This window comes from Trichoplusia ni, chromosome 1 (assembly GCF_003590095.1).
Source record: "Trichoplusia ni isolate ovarian cell line Hi5 chromosome 1, tn1, whole genome shotgun sequence".
NCBI classification, from domain to species: domain Eukaryota; kingdom Metazoa; phylum Arthropoda; class Insecta; order Lepidoptera; family Noctuidae; genus Trichoplusia; species Trichoplusia ni.
Window position 1 is genome coordinate 16806298 of NC_039478.1, and position 23313 is coordinate 16829610.

At 36.9% G+C, this 23313-nt stretch overlaps 2 protein-coding genes across 6 annotated transcripts; one reads left to right on the forward strand and one right to left on the reverse strand.

Moving 5' to 3' along the window:
• Positions 1–55: 55 nt before the first annotated feature.
• On the reverse strand, positions 56–7333 carry LOC113497398 (zinc finger protein 79-like). 4 transcript variants are annotated; one of them, XM_026876968.1, is made up of 3 exons: positions 7118–7332; positions 4991–6715; positions 56–4193 (listed from the first exon to the last, which is right to left on the reverse strand). In XM_026876968.1, exons 2-3 carry the CDS (start codon positions 6654–6656, stop codon positions 3970–3972), a joined length of 1890 nt encoding a protein of 629 aa, XP_026732769.1. In that variant the 5' UTR covers positions 6657–6715; positions 7118–7332; the 3' UTR covers positions 56–3969. The 4 variants fall into 4 exon arrangements, with proteins under 4 accessions (XP_026732769.1, XP_026732762.1, XP_026732754.1 ...); XM_026876961.1 differs by having other exon boundaries at positions 7009–7332; XM_026876953.1 differs by having other exon boundaries at positions 6974–7332.
• Positions 7334–19680: 12347 nt separating this feature from the next.
• LOC113497440 lies at positions 19681–22963 on the forward strand. 2 transcript variants are annotated; one of them, XM_026876996.1, is made up of 3 exons: positions 19681–19839; positions 21540–21736; positions 22057–22963. In XM_026876996.1, exons 1-3 carry the CDS (start codon positions 19752–19754, stop codon positions 22897–22899), a joined length of 1128 nt encoding a protein of 375 aa, XP_026732797.1. In that variant the 5' UTR covers positions 19681–19751; the 3' UTR covers positions 22900–22963. The 2 variants fall into 2 exon arrangements, with proteins under 2 accessions (XP_026732797.1, XP_026732803.1); XM_026877002.1 differs by lacking the exon at positions 19681–19839 and adding an exon at positions 20172–20208.
• The last annotated feature ends 350 nt before the right edge of the window (positions 22964–23313 follow it).

Sequence of the window (23313 nt, forward strand, 5' to 3'; positions counted from 1 at the left end):
TAGTATTTACTGGTAGCAGTATACCCAGGGCCAGGGATAATAAAAAAAAAAACATAATTTATAATGTATTTAATGTAGGTGAATTCACTACAATATTCTTTGGTACTTTCGGACAGTATTCGAACGTGTAAAATGCTATGCTATTATGTCATTTGTAAAATAGAGATTATGTCAAATTTCAAGTTTAAGAAAAATATCTATGTAAATGTATTCTCTATATAAAATATTATTTTCTCTGTATCGCACCTTAAACTTCATAGTAGTTTTTATAATTTAACTTTAACAATTTTTCATTCATGTGTAAATTTACTTTTTAATTATTCTATTCGAATACTGTCCTAAGTTGCAACCACACACACGGATACAATTATCAACCTTAATACTAAGGTGGGATTTCTTTGGCTAAACCTCGAACCCACAAACATTATTTAAAAATACATTTCTCATTTTATTAGCGGTAGATAAATAGGTTAAATATTTACACTATTGCATAAGAAATAAGTTGTACAGTATTGCTTCATAGATATTGTGTATTCTCATACAATTAATTTAGGTACGCGCGCTTTTTATTGCCACTGCTATCTTTGACGGATAAAATCCATTTCACTCAGTATGTAATTTAAACTGCTATTAAGCATTTATAAAGATGATATGGCAGATGAAGTTTATTTAAACAATAATGTAAGAATAAAAGTACCTAAATAAATAACATGAATAGACATAAAATAAAGATCTACAAAGAATATTTGCAAAAATATTTGCTTAATAATTTATTCCGACTGATAAGGCAGACAGTCTAAGGGCCGATTTTTCAATCACCAGATAACTTTTATTCGACGAATATATTTGACGTTTTGACAGCTTTTGTATAGAAAATATGTCAAACGGCCACATTTATTCCTTTGATAAAAGTTATCTGATAATTGAAAAATCGAGCCTTAAATAAGTAAAATACACAAACATACAAGAATCATAATTTTAGTTAAATATGAAATGCTCTTTATTAAGAACAAGTCTATAAAAGATCAATTCATTAAAATTACAACAACAAATGGCACTCATATAGAAAGAGATAATTTGGTATCAAATGTTTTTTTGCTTCGTTCGTTATTAGGCTAATACTACAAAAACAACATTTTAAAAAATAGATTCTATTGCACGAATCAACTTGTAAAAATCTACGCAACCTTTGCAAAATAGGCATATCGTATACATAGCACCCAAACCAAGAACAACATTTTCAAAAAGAAAAATAACGATGTCTAATATTAGCGTAGGTACTAAAATCATTATCAACTTTATCGTTCGCCTAAAGCTTTCTCCATATAACAATAAAGATATACAATCTGTGTACAAGCGTGCGCACACGCAGCGAACCGTGACGTCACACGCGTCACAGATTTTACGCCGTTACTCAATGATCCGAGCGAGGCAATTTCCTTTTGTCCACGTGCAGGCCTTGCAGCGTATTATTAACGACTAATAATACGAACTACTAACGATTGTCTGTTTAAAAGAAATAAATTAACTTAAACTAGACACGTTTTTGTGTTAGTCGCGGTGTGCCATCTACTTGCTTCTTGTATTGAATGTTAAACAAAGTATGACCTTGGCTGATCGTCATTTGTCTGCACATTATGAAATGCATAAATTAACATAGAAACTTTTCAAGTTAGAACTCATTTGAAAAGCGAATCTTTAAGTTTTTTGAATATGAGTCGTCTTTAGAATCCATCTCCGTTAATTTGAGATTCAACTAGTTTTTTGTTGGTTTTAATTTACATTAAATACTTAACCTACTAACGAACGTTACAGACGAGTAAATTTGGTTCAAAACAGTTTTAATGGCGAACATCATAATCATAATACTTTAAAATGAAGTAACAAACCAATTCACAAATAGGAATTACAAATAATAGCCGATTATTGTCCTATCCAACAGTTTAAAACATAAAAACCAACTTTATATTCCAAATAAAAGATATAAAATACAATAAAGATAAAATTATACATTCACCCAACTAAAATAATGGCACGTTCATTCTAAAAAGGAATGCTATATATAATTTAAAACTAAGATAAATAACATTTTAAAATGCTGTACGATTGTTATCTTTGGGATAATCACTTTGTTTTAATGGCAAGTCACATCGTATGAACGTGTTGAAAAGTTTAATGTAAATTATTATCTAAGACTTAAAGCTAAAAAAAGGAATCTGCCCATTAGAGGTTGTCTATGATTTTTTTCTTGCATTTTTTATTTTTTTATAAAACGACTCCAGCATGCAGGATTTGTATCCTTGTGTCATATAGAACATTGCATATATTATTTAGATGTAGTTTTAGTTACTCGAACGTACAATAAAATTCGTGCAGCAGTGCAATATGGAGTATACAGTAAGGACTCACGTTTTTGTTTACGAAACAGATCTATTTAGTGATGCGCGATTTTTCAAACGCCCACTACAAATGAAGGCATAAGATACAAATATAGGTAATATAGGTTTATATTATGCTATAAAACCTATGCATTCTTAAACGGTATTTTGTCGTTATAAATAACAGGCGTTATTAAAGTTCTAAGACTTTACTAAGCGACCATAATTATTATTGTGCTAGATAAATATCCCACAGATTTTCCTGTTCATTTTAGTACTTATGTATTGTATTGCAAACCTGAGAACAATTACTTATTCTATAATATTGTCAAAGCTTACCAACCATTGGTTTTTAATAAGATATCATGAAAATATTCTTCTATATGGCATAATTATTGTAAATTACATCACACATCTTAAAATAAGCACATAGTTAGGGGCAGCTCCTCTTGTATATTATTGATATTCTTAATAATAGGCGTAATTATTTACTACAACCCAGAGAAAGGTAGGTACTAGATTAAATACTAAAACGAGAGGCAGTTAAGCAATAAAAGATCTATAGAAAAGAAATATTTTTTTTAAAGCACGAAAAGTTCTAGATTGAGAGTACCCCTTGTTGATAACGAGATTACAAAATGCTACGATTCAAAAAGTGTTTGTTAATTAAAAGCGAAAGCTATGGGTTATTGTAGGGTCGTTCTTTATTGGATAACTACCAACTTATAAATTATTTAAATAAGTGTTATTTAAATAAGTGATGTGATGGGGGCCGTCATTCATTTGTTTCGCTCCATAATTTTATCGTGTAAAAACTGTTAACAGCAAAAACAATTGAATGACGACAATCAGAGTTCACCGAAGTATAAAATATTCTGCAATAAAATTCAAATAATGATAGAATGATAAATAAATAGCAGGGATTATGATAATTATATTAAATGAACCTTAAACAACTTTTTTTGGGCCAATCTAAATATCGGGGCGGACAACTAAACTACTCAAACGTACATTATGCAAATGTATAACTATTGATTAATCTGAATGTCCAACAATCTGTATAGCTATAAGTCTTATATTATTTGTACTGTATTTACCAGTTTTATTGCCATAGCTAAAGCTTACACACGAAGCGTCGAAACTAATATATATTTTTTTAATGTATGACTGAATAAGATAAATCGGTTGTTAATAAAAATTGCATTGAATATCTTTTTTCTTTGCTTCTTTATGGACTACATTAACTACATGTAACGTTGATAGAAAAATTTACATTCGTAATTCGTAATCGATCCGATAATAGCGTTGCCGTAGTTAAACACCGATCAATAGCATAATAACTTGCGTGCTTTAGACGGTCAACCTACATACAAAGTAGAGCGCAGCTCCACAAAAAAAAGGATTCACACGTGACCATAAATACTTTGTCACAACACGTGCGAGCTTTATTAGGGTGTTGGAAACTTAAAAAAGTATTCCAACTTTTTTTAAGTCGCATGCGTTCCGCGTGCGTCATTGTTTTGTTAGCAGTATTTTATCACCGGCCCCGAATATACGTGCCCTTTTGACATGTATGTGAACAACTTACTCTTTACTTATCTTTTTCACTTGTCAGCAGTTCCAAAATATCTTCAGTCGATTTGTTCTCTTTCTTAAACTTCTCCATTTGGTCTTTCGGTACAGTCCCAAGTAGCAACACCTCAATGTTGTTCCTCAGACGTACTACCGGCGAAAGAGAACCGTCTTTGCAAGGAGTTTGACCCATGGCCTCCAGAGATTCAATAAGAAGTTCGTCTATGAGCCGTTTGTTGAAACCTGTTAGAAAAAGACACGTTAGATATGGTTTAAAAAATGGTTGGTTTACAGAAGGTTCAGATAAGCTTATTTACATAGCTTATTAAATTAAGAAGGGTCTTAAGGTCTGAAGGGCTTAAAGTCTATCCACCACCATCGCTCCCAAAAGCCAAGGAGAAAATACCTCTTAAAATTAGCTCCATTTCCCGATAACCTACATTCACCCGCCATCACCGACCAACACCAAAATTATCAACACAATGGGAAATGAACTCACTCACGAAGTTATTACTCATAACGTAAACCTCGGCGGAAACTCGCATGTCGTCATACAACAACAAGTATGTTCGCTAGAATAAAAACCATGATGATATAAGCTATGCAATGGACATCGTGCCAACTTAACGCTGCACTACACATTTAAGCACACGGCACTCGGCACACACGATTTCGCAACCCAGTGAATAATAAAAACGATAGTGCCTCGTAATGTTCGAGTTCGGATCGATCGCACTTGCATTTTCAATGACGGCGCAGTTGTTATTACGACCTTGTTACTACGATTAAATTCAATGACCTGTGATGATCGTACTGAATGAAAACGCGTTGATGTCTTATGTACCAGACAATATTATAAGTCAAAATTATATTATCATACTAAACTGATAAGGGCTATGATCGGTGCACGCGTTTTCGATATATGACCCGTTATTGGCGGACACACACTAAGCAATGTACTCCACACGAAATAAAATAAAAAACTGTGCCATTTATGAGTGTAGTGTAAACAAACTCGTAGGAAAGAAAGTTTTACGCACCTAGGAATTTAAGTTTCTCCTCCGTGGCTATCATGGTGAGGAGCAAAGCCAGCAGGTACCTCATGCGGTGCAAGGGCATCGGGGAGTCCACTTCAATGTCGTCGGACTTCTTAGACTTTTTCTTTTTACCTGTTTCAGCATCTGGACTAGTGCCGTTTGTGCATGTTGCTTCATGGCTATCAAGCTCAGATTTTAACTTGAAGAACAAATCACACTTGGAACATTTGTATGGATTTAGTTTCCCATGTATTTTGCGCATGTGGCACTTCATATGCGGCAGTTGGGAAAACGTCATCGGGCACAAGGCGCAGGGGAAAGGTTTTTCTCCTGTGTGACGTCTGATGTGCAGCATCAGAGCGTTTGAGTGCGAGAAGCGGCGCTTGCATATCCTGCAAGGGTAGGGCCTGGCCCCTGTGTGGGCGCGCCGGTGGACATTCATCTGAGTGGACTGCACAAAGCACTGCCCACAGTCCGGACATTTATGAGGCCGCTTCTTCTGATGTGTACGCATATGCTCAGTCAAATGTCCTTTCAAATTTTTCTTGCAAATAGGACACACAATCCTAACACCACCATGACTTACTTCAACATGTCTCATCATGGAATTCTGCCTTAGAAACTCTTTACCGCAGTACTGGCACACAAAATCTTTGATTTTCAAATGGCTTTTAACATGGTCATACAAGCGGTTGCGGCAACGATAACTCATGCTGCATAGTGAGCACTGGTAGTATCCATCCACCATATGTATTTTCTCATGATGCATTAACCTTGTGTGGTGTTGGTAAACCTTACCGCAGTAGATACATTTATATGTATTTTCAACAGTCATGTGAGACTGCAGATGAGTCTCCAAATTTGCCTTCACTAGGAAAGTTGCTTCACAGTAGCTACATACATGTAAGTCAGAATCATTGTCAGACCTGTGGTAGCGTTCAACATGGACTTGCATGTTGTAGCGACTCCTGAAAGCTTCAGGACAACGCGGACATGGAAAAGGCTTTATGTCAAGATGCATGAACATATGTCTACGGAGTGAGCATTTTTTGTTAAAGGTTCTCTTGCAGTAGTCACACTCAAAATATGCTAGTCTCAATACAACTCCATTCTTCAAAGTTATGTGTCTCGGTTTGCGTTTGAACTTTTTTATTGGTTTGCCATTTGCATCTTTTTCTATTCGCTTAGGGGGCTTTTCAGGACATTCATCGGACCACTGTTCACTGTCACTTGACGAGCCACTTGAGGACTCTTCATCAAAAGTCACATCATAATCAGGATCATCTTCTGAATCTGAAAAGTCTATTATGTTGTTCTGGTCTGTTATGTCAAAGTCATTATTGTTGTCTATTACAACAGGTAAAGGTTCACTCGGTTTCTTAGGACTGCCCGTGTCTTGTATCATGAGTTCATTCTTCAATATGTCATCAATTAGTTGCAAGTTAGGTTTTGTTTTCTTTTTCAGACGGCCCGTTTTTGTCATTAATGGACGCTCAATATCTGATTTTCTTCTAAAAATTGCCCTCTGCCTTGGTTCACGTGGAGGTCTGGCATTCGTAGGAGGCTTCACAATAAACTTCTCTCTAAGAATATGCCCATTTTGCAATATATATTGTACTTTTTCATCAACTGTCATTACCTTATGCGAGCTAGGTCTTCTCATAACCATTTCAAAGTCTGTTTCATTCCCATTTGACTTATGTTTCGACCCTGAGCTTTCTTTGGGACCTGTCAACGATTTTTTACTTTGTTTAGATGGTCTGCCTCGACCTTTTTTCATCACTTTCGCTTTTTTTGGTGCTTTTAATCTGCTCTTTACGTTAGCCTTTACATTAGCCATGGTTGTATGTTCAATTAGTAAGCTGTATTGTACTGGCTACAGCATCAAGCGATAGAAACCCACCACCATCAAGAGAGTTAGTAAACACGTCGCTGCTTGGCGCAGGTGAAGTTATTTAAGAGCGCGATGCGGCTCGCCGTACTTACATGCAGTGTAACGTTATTAGCATTTCAATAATCACCTCTAACATTACGCGGCGTGTAGATAACACCTTGTTTGCACAACGATGCTCCACTAATGTGTGAAGGACGATACTTTTGTCTTATTAGAACGGGAACATCGCCCTTTACCTTGTGCTGAACGTTTCACACCGACCCATTGTATTGCGCACGAACCACTTTACTATTATTCACGTCATTACTGCAAAGAATCAATACGAATGTTTTGTTCACCAAACACTTCAGCACGAAATGATGTACAAATTGAAACTGGTTGAATGATTAGCGCAAAAGAGAAGAGACGAACATTTACCAATACACAAGTTCTGTCAAACTTAACTAGACAGCAGCGACATCTAGTGAAACTGGCATTTTGAATTAATAAATCGCTGCATTTTGTCTATAAAATTTCGGATTATCACAAGTATATTATACCTATAGTAATATTTTCTGCAATAATATATTTTTCTTACTTAAAAAAATAACTTACAAGGCCTTTTTTCTTTATTTTGAGTGTCAAATGTAACGACATCTGTTGGCAAGGCTGTAGGTTACATTTCGAGCCCTGTAAAGCTGTGTACACACATGTATGTAAACATTTTATAAATATATGTTATCGCTTGCAGCGATCGCTTCGTGCCGCGCCCCACGACCCAGCTAGTAGCCGTATTGAACAGAAATATGTTTAGTTCAGCGTCATCCACGAATGTGATTATTTATAGACTCGCTCCGAGGTGAGACTGCGCACTTAGTCACTCTATTATGGCGCTAAGGATGATCATAGACCTTGGGCCGGATCAAATATTTCCTTTGCCACCATAACAGGGCGTAATAAAAATAATTAATGGGTGTAATGTTAATACAGCGATGTGTTGGTATTTTAGTATGTAAGTTAGTAGGTAGGTAAACACAAGTAACGTTAATACGTGACGTTCTTTCTATGAATATTCAAATAAATCCATAAATAACTAATTAATTCACATAACTTAAATGTAAATTGAAGTCTCTAAATTTTAAACTACCGAGTACAGAGTTTAAAGGACTTATAACTTGTGACGTCAAAATACAGAAGTTTGCTTTATTACAATATCCGCTTTTATTACATTAAAATATTCTAAAAATGCAAACGTTAAAATGTAAATTATTTAGAAGTTTTCTAACTATAAAATCTACTAGTATCTAAGAAATTCTTTAATGCGTTGATGTCTTTTTCAACCAAAGATATCCACTATTGGAAAGACTTCAACGGCTTACTATATTACCCTTCATGAAAAGTTAAGGAATCGGGATATATAGTAAATGATTTATTTTAAATTATACAACAGTTATTTATTATTGATTGTACTCCTGCTGGCGGACACTTGTCTCATTTAAACGTGGCTGGTTACAACAAAATGTTCCGTATGTATTTAAATACATGTTTGTATTAACAAAGAAATGCTTTTCTGTAAAAACCTCGTCCTATTCAAAACTGGGTCACTATATTCTTTGTTACCTACTATTTACACGCAATTATTCATTTGTAAAATGCAAAATTATCATTTTCTGTGAAATATATTCCATTGTAAGTAGGTCAATAGAAATTGATTTTTCACTTTGCAGAAATAAGTAGCTATCGAATGAGCTTGGTTAGGGCTAATTGGATGACCATGGAAAGTTAAGAGAAAATATAACTATGCATTGATTATCGATACTGTCAATAAGTAGTTTTCAGTTGTAGTAAGTACTTTTATGGGACCGAAAGAAAGCAGAATCAACAAAATCAGTAGGCATATCCAGTGCAAAGCTTTGAGGAAACAAAGGCGAAATAAGAACCTCCTCTTCTTTTGATGTCGGTCGGACACAAACAAATAATAAATTAAATCTAACACATGTCGTGTATAAAAGTTCGGGTGCATCCGTTATAAAAAAAACAAAGGCACGGTTACAACACGTGTTGATCTGATATTTTTAAATGTGTATACACCCTAATGTGTAAAATTGAGTCACAATAAAACGCATGTGATCGTTCGTTATTCTGATTCTCTATAAAACGATCTCGGTCTCTTGGCCATTGTATGTTCTAGAATAATATATATTAGATATCAACATATATCTACAGCGACAAATCCTTTTTTTAAGTACCTACCTATCTACATTACAAAATGCATAACCAAAGTTGTTTTTCTTTAAGAAACAGTATCTTTTGTACATATTTTCGCTCTCCCCAGGCTTTAACGAATCAGAATAAACGATTCCTTAATTGTTAGGTCAAGTGCTCATACTATACACGCCGTACCTACGTATGGGTAACCAATTATGGTGAACCAGATACGAATACAATTGGTGTCCACATCTTTGCCAGATACCGACACTGCTTATAGGTCATTCAACTTCTTACAAAACAATGTTGATGTTTACAACTACAGAAAAATAACATCTTCCATACAATACGCTACAGAATCAAACATAACAAGATTTCCTCAACCGACATCTGTTACTATCCATTGTATGCACATACAATATGGATGTCAATTCAAAACCGCTGACAAGGCATCTAACGATCGTTTTAAAGCAATTTAGTTTTGTTTACGCAATTATAACAGGTTATATCGAATCAAACTCCACACTGTACTTAAATTACACTGTTTATTTTTCCAATCGATATTGTTTTACACAAGTTATAACACCTAGGTGATATTAATCAACAGTACTTTTTAATAACTCTCCGCACTATTCAAAAATAATATCAATCCCGCCCAAAAATTAGTTGACCCGCCAACAGCCAACAAAAAACGTTCCGTCATCGGAAAGTAGTCAAATTAACATCTTTCAATCTTTATAATTCGTATTAAAAATAAATAGAACCTTACAGTAGTCAAATTAACATCTTTCAATCTTTATAATTCGTATTAAAAATAAATAAAACCTTACAGTAGTCAAATTAACATCTTTCAATCTTTATAATTTGTATTAAAAATAAATAAAACCTTACAGTAGTCAAATTATCAACTTTCAATCTTTATAATTCGTATTAAAAATAAATAAAACCTTACACTCGACCATCCTGATGACGTGTATGGCCCCATGCACGCCACCGTTGAAAACCTTACACACGGCCGGTTGTCTCATTCGTATGGAAAATTTGAAGACAGTATTTTCCTATCAATACTAACCTAATATAGAGAATTTAGCTTTTTTTTTGTGAATTACACTCTAAACATAACATACGTTGCACTTAGTATAGAATCAGGTATTACTTGGCAGCTAAACAATAAAACAACAAACGAGTACATATCTAAGCAATCAATATTTAAAATCCATGCATTGTAAAATAACCTCGAACCCATCCATTCTCGAGGGTATAATATCTTAATTAAATCTTAGTACCTTTAATGAACCAATCAAAATCATAAATTGACCACAGGCATCAGGTAGCGTACCCATCCATTCTCGCTTCTGATCACCCATGAATCAATTCAACATCGTATCGGAATCAAGTTGCGAACCCATCCATTCTCGCACTTGACCTGAAACAATTCATTATCATTTTGTAGCAAAATCAATAGCAAAATCTTAAACAATTGAAGTCTATCTGTGATAAATCTAAGAAGAGTTCTGCGTTTCATCATCACTTTTGTCATCCATAATCTCCATCTCGTTGTCGTCATCATCAAGCTCTAACGAAACAATGTGTATCCATGGCTGCATCCTATCTGAGGCTACCGTAGTCTTACGTTTACTTCTCATCCCCTCAAAACCAGGAATAGGGGCAACTTTATAGCGATCGTGTCCTAGAATTTTCACAACTCTGAATGGGCCCTCATATGTAGGTAAAAGCTTCGAACTCTTGCCATTATTTTGAAAATTGGTTTTGGTTATTTTTACTAAATCACCTTTATTATAGATACGTGCCGATTTTCGGCCTTTGTCATAATATTGCTTTTGTTTCTCTTGTTCTTGGTCGATTCTATTTTTGACTTCCTCTCGAATGTCGGATATATCGTAATGTTCCTGACTTAAATCTATTATTTCGTTGAGTGAAGGATTATTCTCACTGTTCATTTTCAACCCGAACATCACCTCAGCTGGAGACCTACCTATTGTTTTTTGTAATGTATTGTTTAAGCCCCATTGTATCTTTCCTAACTTATTGTCCCAGTCTTTCTCACCGTCTTTCAGATTTTGTGCGGTTAGGGAGTCTAATATAGTGCGATTGTACCTTTCAACCTGTCCGTTAGCTCTAGGGCTCGCCACCGCATTTAAAATATGTTTGATACCCCTGTCTAAACAGAATCTTTTGAAAGAGTGCGCGGTAAAACAACTTCCACGATCACTTACTAACCTATCAGGGGACCTGAAGGTATCGAATATGTCTTCAAGAACTTTGATCACACTCAAGGTTTTGGTATTTCGGACTGCTTTTATGAATACAAATTTAGTAAAAGAGTCAACGACCACTAATATATGAGTGTTGCCCCTTTTGGACTTTACGAATGGTCCGATATGATCAATATGCACGGTATGAAAAGGGATTGCAACTTTGATGATGGGGTGTAATAACCCCTCGCGAGTGGTTGCGGTTTTCTTCGCATACGCACATTCAATACAAGATCCTACGTATTTTTTTACGAACCGCGACATTTTAGAGAACCAATATCGACTTTTCATACGGTCTAAGGTCTTTTCATAACCAACATGCCCTATGTCATCGTGGTTCATCTTGCAAATCTGCCACCTCGCACCCTTTGGTACTACCCACCTAATATTCGTTTTATCCCCGTTCAAGTATTTGTAGAGCTTATTGTCCCGGATGATATAATTGTCCTTAACATACTCGAGTCCCTTCGCATCTAGGTCACTATTAACAATGTCACGTATCCTAGCCAACTCTGTGTCACCTAGCTGTAAAGTAAGAAGCCAGTCCTCATCAGTGATTGCTAATATGGAAGGACACTGACCAGTACTTTGTAAAACAGCATCATCTACTGGGTTTCTGGACAACGCATCCGCATGTGCCATTTTTACACCAGCTCGATACTCTACGATACAATCGAATTCTTGTAGAGATAGCCACCATCGAGCTATCCGGGGTACAAGGTCACGTTTGAGAAATGTGGAACGTAGAGCACTACAGTCAGTGACAATCTTGAACTCTTTACCTATCAAGAAGACTCGAAACTTCCTCAGAGCACAAACTACGGCAAGCGTTTCAAGCTCATACGAGTGGAAGTTCTTTTCCTCCGGAGTTGTCTGTCGACTGTAGTAAGCAACTGGTCTCAACGCTTCTGCACTAGCTGAACGCTGTAATAAGATTGCCCCGATTCCAATCCTACTGGCGTCCGCGTGCAGCTCAGTCTCCGCATGACGATCGTAAATAGCAAGGACCGGTCTGTTAACTAACATATCCTTAAGTGCCTCGAAAGCCTCTTCTTGATTGACCTCCCACTCCCACTTAGCGTCCTTTTTCAGTAGCTTGGTAAGGGGAAAAGCCAACTCAGCAAATCCTCGAATGAATTTTCTAAAATAGCTAACCAGACCTATGAACTGACGTACTGCATGAACGTTTTGAGGCCTGGGAAAGTTGGATACAGATCGAATTTTGGCCTCACCCGGTCGCATTCCTGAGGAGCTAATTTCGTAACCTAAGTAGTCTATTTGATTTTGCAGAAAACTACACTTGGACAAATTCAACTTGAGATTGGCATCAGTTAAGAGCTGTAACACTTCTTCAAGTCTTAATAGAACTTCATCAGAATTGCTCCCATAAATTAGTAAATCATCAATATAAACGGTAGCTTTGTCAAATCTCGCTGGACCCAATACGCGGTTCATCATTCTCTGGAAGACGGCCGGCGCGTTGGCCAAACCAAACGGTACACGATTAAACTCGTATTGTCCGTCTGGCGTGACAAACGCTGTGAGGTGTCTGTGCTGTTCGGCAATGGGAACTTGGTAATAGCCTGACATTAAATCTAACGTAATGAACCACGCTTGACCAGATAAACGAGAAATCTCATCTTCAATGATTGGTAATGGATACCGTTCCTTGACAGTCACCGAGTTGAGCATCCTATAGTCAACACACATACGAGTCTTGCCGTCTCTCTTGCGAACAAGGATAATGGGGCTGGCATAATTCGATACAGATTCTCTAATGATTCCCGCATCTAACATCTCGTCTATCATACCGCGGACCTGCTCACGTTCGTGATGTGAGAGCCGGTAAGGCCGGTATACCACGGGACGATCGCTATTAAGTTCGATCTGCATTTCTGTGACATCAGTACACCCTAAGTCCTTAAGGTCGAAAGCAAAACAATGTTCATATCGCTGAAGTAACTCTAAAAGTTTGGTTCGATCTTGCTGAGACGCTAAATCCCCACATTTTATTTGACATTGTTCAATTTTTCTAACGCAATGAAATTCCGCGGCGACGGGAGTATCTGATGAAGACACTGCCCCATTAAAATCTACAACATTTACCTTAGCAGCTCGAGCAAATACAGAAGCTTTCCGCAGCGAACAAGGGATAGAACAGGGCATAATCATAGCGTTCAAAATACCGTCTCTAGCCTGATAGACACCACCTAGTACGACATACTGTTCGCTTGGTTTCCCTACAATTTTCGTATTCAATAATATGTTGCCACGAAATTTAGTCTCCATTGCAGCCCGTACACTTGTGATACCATACAATGTACTATGCCCTACAAAACTAACCTGTTCTAGACGAACTTCATCATCAATGGAACAATGAGATGGTATTTCGGTGGCAAGGTTAAAGAACTGCAACTTAGTCGCATCCTTAAATACCACAATATGAGGCTGCTCCGAAAACGTTTGGCCAATGAGCATCGGTTTTTCGAGTAAGCAGTCGTCCACAATCTTACACACCACAACAGCATCTACGTCATCGATCGATAACTTAAGTGACACTGAACCTAAGGACTGAACAATTCCATTTCCGAAACCTTTCATCATTGATGGTATTCCGTCATGTTCGACTCCTAATTTGCCAAAACTAGTTTCTCTGATTAAAGAAACCTCACTGCCTAAATCTACGAACGCTTCCAGAAAAAAGCCATTGACTAGTACGCGTTTTATGTACTTGGCACTAGGATTCGAATTTGATATGCACATTGTTTTCGGTACATTATTTAGTTTTGTAGTTGAATTTTCGGGTTTTGATTGACAACTTTCAGTTTTGTGTCCTATTTTGTGACAGGTATTACATTTGAGTATTGGCTTGGGGCACTTCAGGTAAGGGTGCCCTTTCTCCTTACAATTGTAACAAAACAACAAACTATTACCGCCTGCCGTACTGTTAGTTCTATTTTGTTGATTAGTGTCAGCTGAACTAGAGTGGTCAGAGGTTTTGTTTCTAACAGTATTTTGATTGAAGTTGTCCTTATTGCTTAGTAAAAACTGTAGAAGTTGGTCAGGTTCTGAGCATCGCAAAGCTAAGGCACTAGATTTGGCCGTCCTATCTGTGAGACCATGGATGATACAGTCGACGGCACGTTTACCACTGATTTCACACTGATTGAGTAGGGCAAGTTTCTCATAAAAATAATTTTCAATTGGTTCACTAAACCTACTCCTCCGTCTCAACATGTCCTCCAAGGACTGGCCATAATTTTGTTCGCACGGGAAAGCTTTCAATAGTTTATCTTGCCACTCTGTCCATGAATAAAGAATTGTAGTTAGACTTTGGTACCAAGTTTTGGCCAGTCCTTGCAGTTTCTGCATGGAGAAATGGATTGTAGTTCTTTCGTCCCAGCCGTAAACAGAAGCACATTCATTCACCTTTTTTAACCATACGTCCATTCTTTGATTTTTTGTGGAAGGATCAAATTCCGGTAAGATATTTTTATAGTCAAGTTTATTGTTTAAATGTGCTTTCTGTTCAAACGACTGTGACGATTTATCATTTTTAAATGACTGAATTATTTTGTAAATATCTCTAGTACTGAAGGAAGGGCTACATGACCTTGAACGTCGCCCCACGCTAGCGTCGCGGCCTTGTTGATCCCGCTGCTGGTGTCGCGAAGGCCTCCTGTCGCTCTGCCGCGGCTCGTAGTCGGCATCGTGCTGACGACGCTCGTAATCGTCGCGGCGCAATTCGCGACGCACGGAGTCTTCGCGCCGCCATCCGCGTCGCTCGGAGTCACCACGCTGTTCACGATGGTCGGAGTTGGCACGCGGACTGCGATGAGACATCCGCAGCTGCTGCTTGGTACGACTCATCCGTAGTTCTGCGTCACGCTCCCCTTGAAGCACGTGTTCCATGCGATGAAGTCGCTGTCGCTCCAAATCTTGTTCTCGCTCCCTCAGCGATCGATTTCCGCTACTACGACGGCTACGGCTGCGTGAGCGCCTCACACCGCTCTGCTCACGATGAGGCGTTGTTAGACGCCGATGATCATCTTTACGGCCCTTGGAAAGATCCATCCTTTCTGCAACTCACAACAATTTACGGTTTTATTTTCGTACATTATATTTACCACACCATGTTGTATTTATAATTTGTGCTAATAAATGCTAAAGGTGTTTGAGAAATTTCAATTTACACATACCATCCTTAATATTAGGACTAGGGTGGTTACTATTATGAAAGAAGGTGATAAATTTACTGCTAATTATACCGGATAAACCGCCCCGTGAGGTATGAATACATTGGAAAATTTAATTTATTTCATTGTGACCACTACCACTCATATATATATAATTAGGTGACAATCATGTTCTATGTTTAAAATTAATTAGATCAACCAAACAACAAAAAACTTTTCAGCTTTATAATATTAGTGTAGATCCTCGATAATATAAAAACAAATTCCAACAAATCTATTTTTTTTATATAAATCACACTATTTATTTGCTATTTACAGTTTTTGACTATGGATACTTACGCAGTTTTACGCCGGTGATACCACTTCTGAGATATAACAGGTTATATCGAATCAAACTCCACACTGTACTTAAATTACACTGTTTATTTTTCCAATCGATATTGTTTTACACAAGTTATAACACCTAGGTGATATTAATCAACAGTACTTTTTAATAACTCTCCGCACTATTCAAAAATAATATCAATCCCGCCCAAAAATTAGTTGACCCGCCAACAGCCAACAAAAAACGTTCCGTCATCGGAAAGTAGTCAAATTAACATCTTTCAATCTTTATAATTCGTATTAAAAATAAATAGAACCTTACAGTAGTCAAATTAACATCTTTCAATCTTTATAATTCGTATTAAAAATAAATAAAACCTTACAGTAGTCAAATTAACATCTTTCAATCTTTATAATTTGTATTAAAAATAAATAAAACCTTACAGTAGTCAAATTATCAACTTTCAATCTTTATAATTCGTATTAAAAATAAATAAAACCTTACACAATAATAATATTCTATTATAGTTGTTTACATACGCGGATGCTGATTTTTTTCCTAACGACGATACGACAATGGAATAGAACCTAATTCATAGAAAATGTTCTGTCTAGAGTGTGGCCACAAGAATAGCGTCATCACTTATTCCAATAATTCGTAAGTCCATAAATTATAATTTAATATCTAAATGGGTCAGTAATTGTGGCTAATTAGTGAAAATAACATCAATATTATCGACTGCGCTGCGAATAAAAAAAAACGCCTAAGCACTGTACTTATTTTTGTTTTGACCTCTGAAGTATGTAACGCTCTTCCATTTGACACACCGTTGAATGTGTTTGAGGTTTTCAGTATGTTGCTGCAGAAACCGCCAGATTTTCTCCTGTTGATGCCCAGGGCCGAATCCATGTGGATTTAAACTCGAAAAAAAAAACTCATCTAGAAATCCCGCTGGTGTAATGGCCCCATGAAGTCTATCGCACAAGCTGGCCGCGGCTTTCCCTATTGTTCGCCGACAATGGCGCAGCTTGCACCACAAACCGACACGCTTGCACAATTTAACGAACAATGACATTGTTGTGACCGCCATGTGTTCGTCCACTCGGGAAGCTACTAATTAAAATGTTGGACCCAATTTGATACATCTGAATTTATTTAAAAGGACAGCTAGCTGCTTGGACTTAGATTTAGAACAGTAGCCTTTGCTGCAAATATTTTATTAGATAGCAAATTTTATCTAAAGCTAAATTCCTTATTAACACGAAATCTAATATTTTTAACGAAGTCCCGACGCTTACGATGCTTTTTTGTTTTGATGCTTTAGAAAAACGACGAGATACGGATACCCTAACTAAACCATTAATATGCAAAAGCATCTAAGGACACAGATTAAAGTTCACGCATGAGTGTTTTTCTGTTTTTTCAATGTTAAAATGGCCAAGAACCTAAAAGAAAAACAAAAAGTGTTTAAGATAAAGATAAAGATCATTTTATTTGTATTAACATGAGTATACATACATATTTATGCATGCCAGTTGTTAAAGGAAACATAATAGACAGTCATGTTTAGCCTTTACGGCGCGGCGTACAAATATAACAAAATAATTACTTACATTACTAATTAGCTTTTAGAATTACACTACAATACTTCTATAGTGTTTCTTGCTCGTATTTAAAGAATTCATTGTATTTATCGAGGACTCTACATTCGATCACATACCAACGTCTATTATTGTTGGGCCCCTCCGGATATTCTAGTTGACCTTAGTCGAGCCGTCGAGAATGGATCGCATAGATTGATTGGATGAGATTGTCTTACGGCCGCCGGCCGCGATGTGCACTATTGTATTCGCGGTATAAGTATTTATTATTGGTGCTGTTCGTTTGTTATTAATGTGTGGGTAGAATGCCCTTTTTGCTGCGAAGTGTAATTACCAGCATCATAAAATATAGAACGGAGGTAAAACCAATTTATGATCAATATGATCATACTATCATCCAATTATATCTAGGTACTTTAGTAGGTTCTTGCAAGGCAAAACCAAAGCCTTCTCTTATCCAAATATTTTGATCCTATCTCATAAACGTTTTTTAGTAATATCGAAACCCTGTAAAGTTAAAAAAATGAAGAAACCAAAACAATAATCAGATAAATTATAACGTGTAACTATCGTATCTTAACCAAAAGTTTGGTAACAGCCCGCTTTGCTAACTATACTTGCTCAAAATTCCTTAGTTAAATGGCAAATTTTCGTTATTTCACGGAAGTTTCTTAAGAAAAACGTAATAAAATAACAATGGGTTACAAACGTTACACATAGATTATATTTTGGGACAATGGCATCGGCAACAATAGGTACGACGAATGTTTGGTGTCTAGTGATTAACACATTGCGATTGGGGCCCAAGTTTAATGAGGATTGGTTGTCTGACCTATTCAACTGACTTAATATTAGCAGTTGAAAAATAAATATGAGAAGATATCACCAGATATCAGAATATACTCCAAACAGCGAAGGGAGGGGGGCAAGGCTTTTTTTATTTTTGTCTCGCCTGAGCCCAGATTTAAGGCATGATTGGTTAAAGATACTTTTAGGTACATAAATGTGAAAAGAATCCCATCCAAATATGAAGAGTACATTTTAGACTTTTTTAACTTGCAACTACGCAAAGATCACAAGAATTTTATCATCACCTTCGAGTAGAAAGACAAACTACGTGAAGGCTGTATTTACCAGACACTATCTCATACTTAGATAACGTTTGACATTTTTAATAACACCGATAACACCGTGGCTCTAAAAAGAGGTTGTAATCAAGCCATACTTATCATACAATCCAAACACTGAGGTCGCTCAACTTTGTCGACAATTTTAAACGGCTTAACCCAATTTCTTTTCATAATTACGTCATGGTCTACTTGTATTGCCGAGACGGAGCGATGTCGTCTTTGATAAAAAAAAATATAATATGTTATTGTGATAGAATGTTGTTTTGGACTAGTGCATACGTTTCGAGGAGGGACAAAATATACGATGACACGAATTAAACATGAAGATCTCACTTTCAAGATGTTTATATCAACTTTGACTAGACCACCTAGACTTGCTAAATTATGCTTAAAAACTATACTGTACTGTAGACATACCTAAATAAGCACTACATGGCCAATAGATTTGAATGGGAAATTGTTTTAAATACCACCCTTATCTGATCTTGAAGCCCGGGAAATTCTGCATTACCTACTTCCGGAAAACCAGCGGAAATGATGATAACTTCCACCGGTTCAATCGCAGAACAAGCACGAACATACTTATAAAATCCTGTAGCAGAGGCTAAGAACATTTTCTCTAGAAAGAAAATTGAAGTTGTTAAACCTATGCCTTTGCCTTACCTTTGCAAGCAGAACATTGTTCCCAAATACAACATTTTACCCACTTCAAAGTCACCATATTTCCAAACGCCCATATTATTTTGCTCAATTTAATCTAGAAGGAACTCCATTTTGTTGGAATTATAATGATCAGCTTTTATTATATTTGTCCTCTTTAATGAGCCCACCACGGAGACATTGCAGGCTTCATTTTCGCTCTAATAAACCTCTTCTCGTTTACCGGCACCCAGTGAGGAGGTTGCTAGGTATGTACTATCTCGGCACCTGTCGCGAAATCGTCTCGAAGCACGAATACAATCGGTTCTAGCGGGGATTTATTTTCCGAAGACTGCACTTCTTACCGTCTTACCTTCCATACTTTATTTCACGTTTTGGTTTCGCGGCGAAAGGAAGGCATTCGCGGTATTGTTTGACAGTTTAAGCTTTTTTATTGCGGTTCGGTTGTTCACCATACAGCCAAATTAAGATTGTGTTTGTTTATTATTGTGAGAGATGGTGAAGTTCTGGTGGGTGTTTATATTATTTGCGAAAATTGCGTCGGCGAGTGATAACGAACTTCCTTCGGCTGAAGCACAAAAAGGTAGCGTACATCAGTACAGTATATTTAGATAAGTCTAGGCAGTACAGACAAATAGTTTATACGGCATACTGGTTATAGGTATTGTACCTATAACCAGTTGGTACGCATCGGTATTGGTGTTCGATACCCATACATGAGAAATCATTTTAATTCACACTGTATAACATACCTTGCCAGTAGATAATAATGTTAACGACAAGCATTGCCATCAACAAAAAAATCTTATACGAGGTTACTACTGGAAAAAATTGGAGTCAAATTAAATTTAGAACGCACGGTCTGTTCCTATAAAAATCTACAAGAATTAGTTACTTTAATATTTTAATCGATAGCCGTTGTGTCCCGAAATGTATGTTATTATCTGTACCGGTATAGCAAACATAAGTTATTAATATTATAGTAGGGCCGGGTCGGCCGATAATTTTAGCTTGTACGACTAACCCTGTTGTCTTCCCGGAGAGAAGTTAAACGCGCTAAATAGTGGACTAGAAAAATATTGGTACTATCTGTAGGCGGCTGTAGTGCTGTAGGCTTTTAAAAAAATCAGCGGTTATCAAAGCCTTATAGGTTTATCAAAACATGTCTACGAAGGAGTGCCGGCAGTTAAAATGTTGATCAACTCGTACAACTAGCGACGACCCTGGCTTAGAGGGGTCCGGGGTGTTTTTAGTGAGTGGAAGTAATTGGCATTGCACTCCGTTGGGATGCTAGCTTTGAAGACAATTAACGTAATCCACTTAAATCTAAGACTTACATCCATGCTAGCAATCGCATTTTATAGCAGATACATACATATTTTTTCGACTTGTGCTCTATTTCATTCGGATAAGTATTCTAAATGAATAATAGCACTTATCTATTAAATAGCTAGCTCGCTAGATACAAACTGTTTTTCTTTTCAGTAACTTTCACAAACAAAGAAATTGATTTACGAATGACCCGTCCAGTATGAAAAGCGAAACTTTTAACGCTCTCAACATCATGATTATACGGTTTACTTTGAATGGAAAAAAAATGCTTTGCAATGCTCAATTCCCACGCTTTCTCTCAAAACGTATAAACTGCAAACACACCGTTTTGAACACAATATTCCATTATAATATAAATGTAGTTTTGCTAGATTTGTGACGTCACAACATAACATAGCTCACGATTTTCACGCCTTTGAGCATTGAACAATAGAAGTGAAAACAGTAGGATCACTATAGAATATAATTACACGTTAACTTTCAATTTTATGTCTGCATGCTCGTCATTTTCTTTTTTTTAATCACAGTTTTCCGGACAAAGGGTACAAATTACGAAAACAATTAAGTAGATCTAGTCACGTTTCCTGAATTAGATGTCGTATTGAGTGGATATGTAGGTTGGTAATAGATGTTCCGACATGTAATCAGTGTCTGCCGAACAAAATAACTTCAGTGCATTTTTTGCGGGGGGAAATCTTATAAGGACGCCCAGAGGCTCATAGGATTTTATAAGACCGGGAAGTGTGGGATTATTACCTGATAAAAGCCGCCCCTTTGATCATCAGCAGCACCAACTCTTCTCTCACTCTCTGCAAGGCTGATTCAAGATCTTTTCATAGAAAATAGAGATTAGGTATTTGTGCATCATGGTTACACAACTGGAACTTTAAACTTGCAAAAATAGTTATAAATTCCGTAATAAAGATCTCTTGCCTTTTTATCTGTCTTCAGAGTCACGGTTCCTTCCTCTGTTCGAAGTAAAACGGTACGACAGTCGTCCAGCCGCGTCAGGACTTGGGCCAGGCGGTCTGCCGCCATTGACGACGGTGCCTATTGCCGGAGAACGGTGCTCTTCACGACTAGAATCAGCCTTGGACCAGATGAAACGACGGAAAAGGACACAACCCAAGAATCTGGATACGCCTTTGGTAATTTATAATAATTAGTTTTCATTTTATAACAAATTAGTTTGTATTAACGGAGTTCTATTGATGATTCTTCTTGGTTTGTTAGATAAGGTAGATGCGTAGGTATTTCCGTACCCGCACGCGTCTTATACCTAGGTAGTCTAGGTTTCAACTTATATTCTCAAGATCCTCCAAATTATTTAAACTGACTTACAAATTTGGCAAAACAAACACGACGAGTCTTATTCTAGATAAGAACTTATTCAATGATGAGTATACTTGCTCGTTTATTGAACTATCTATCTTCTTTTATTTTCGACCCAATTTATTCTTGTTCGCAGAGTCAAAGCATTGACCTCAATGGCTATAGTTTGTATCAGCAAATGAGAACGGCGCCCGTCGATATGTATGTCACGAGAATGCGAGTCAGACTCCCGCAAAATAGCAACTGGGTACGCGTGGAGAAATGCTACTTCGACCCCAGGAATGTCTCTTTGGACACTATGCTGCTTTTCCATGACATTACTATAAGTGGCAACGTTGATTTGTACGACGCAAATGATCTCGATAGAGCACTACCACCAAACCAAAGGTTGCGGAGACACTACGCCAACTCGAGATCGATTGACGGGCAGTTTGTAGACGACTATCCTAGACACCGCGGGAACAACGGCTGCAATATGATCCTCCGATTGCGAAAAGCCGGAATTGGTTTTCATACGAGGCCACTGAACCAACAACCCGGAAAGTTCAACGTCAAGACAGACTCAGAATTTGTTGAACCTGGTTTTATCAGCGTTTACGCGTATGGATGCGAGAAGTACATTAACAGGAACTCAGTCAGAAATAAGGATAACCTGCCATTGAAGCGTCGGAAGAGATCGGACGAGTTTTCGTTTGATCCACATTTCCGACAGATCTTTAACGAAGGTGTAGACAGCAGAGCTGCTGACAACAACTGGGATGTTGTCTACGAACCGCGAAGCAGGACGAACTACGAACGGAGCAAACTGTTTAGACCAGATGATGAATTGGACGAAGCCGAAGATATTTCTAGGGAAATGGAAGACATATTTACGAAAGGTATACGCACTCTTTTGACGACCTACATGAAGAAAGAATTACAGCCAGCTATCAAGGATACATTGATGAGGAATATGGGCTATGTGATATCCTATGGATAAAATCTTAAGAAAAAAAACTTCGAATTAGTTCAATAAAAATTGAAAATTACAGTATAGATTGCGATGCAATGATTTATTTTTAAGATGCTGTTTATAATCCAACTAGTATTGTTTTATGTTATAGTCATTTATGTAATTAACAATAAAAAGTTTTTAATAATTCGCTGTTTTCATTACCAAATACCTTATGAATCGGATATAACAAAGTCATTTCAAATGGTGGTAAACCTCTTTGATATCCCAACATACAACAAAACAATATTGCAATAAAAAAGGTAGCTACATGAATATATATAGATAAATAAAATAACTTGGTGGAATAAAAAATATATAATAAATTAAGCAACAATCCAGTCTGTCTAAATTCTATCTAATATCACAGAAATTTGTTCAGAAGTGGAGGAAATATTAAAA

Bases quoted from the DNA above. Each gene is read 5' to 3' on its own strand.
- LOC113497398 (XM_026876946.1), bottom strand. From the start codon at position 6,827: ATGGCTAATGTAAAGGCTAACGTAAAGAGCAGATTAAAAGCACCAAAA. The intron at 4,194-4,990 runs GTGCGTAAAACT...TTTTTCTAACAG, and splicing joins GGAGAAACTTAAATTCCTAG to GTTTCAACAAACGGCTCATA.
- LOC113497440 (XM_026876996.1), top strand. From the start codon at position 19,752: ATGGTGAAGTTCTGGTGGGTGTTTATATTATTTGCGAAAATTGCGTCG. The intron at 19,840-21,539 runs GTAGCGTACATC...ATCTGTCTTCAG, and splicing joins TTCGGCTGAAGCACAAAAAG to AGTCACGGTTCCTTCCTCTG. The intron at 21,737-22,056 runs GTAATTTATAAT...TCTTGTTCGCAG, and splicing joins AGAATCTGGATACGCCTTTG to AGTCAAAGCATTGACCTCAA.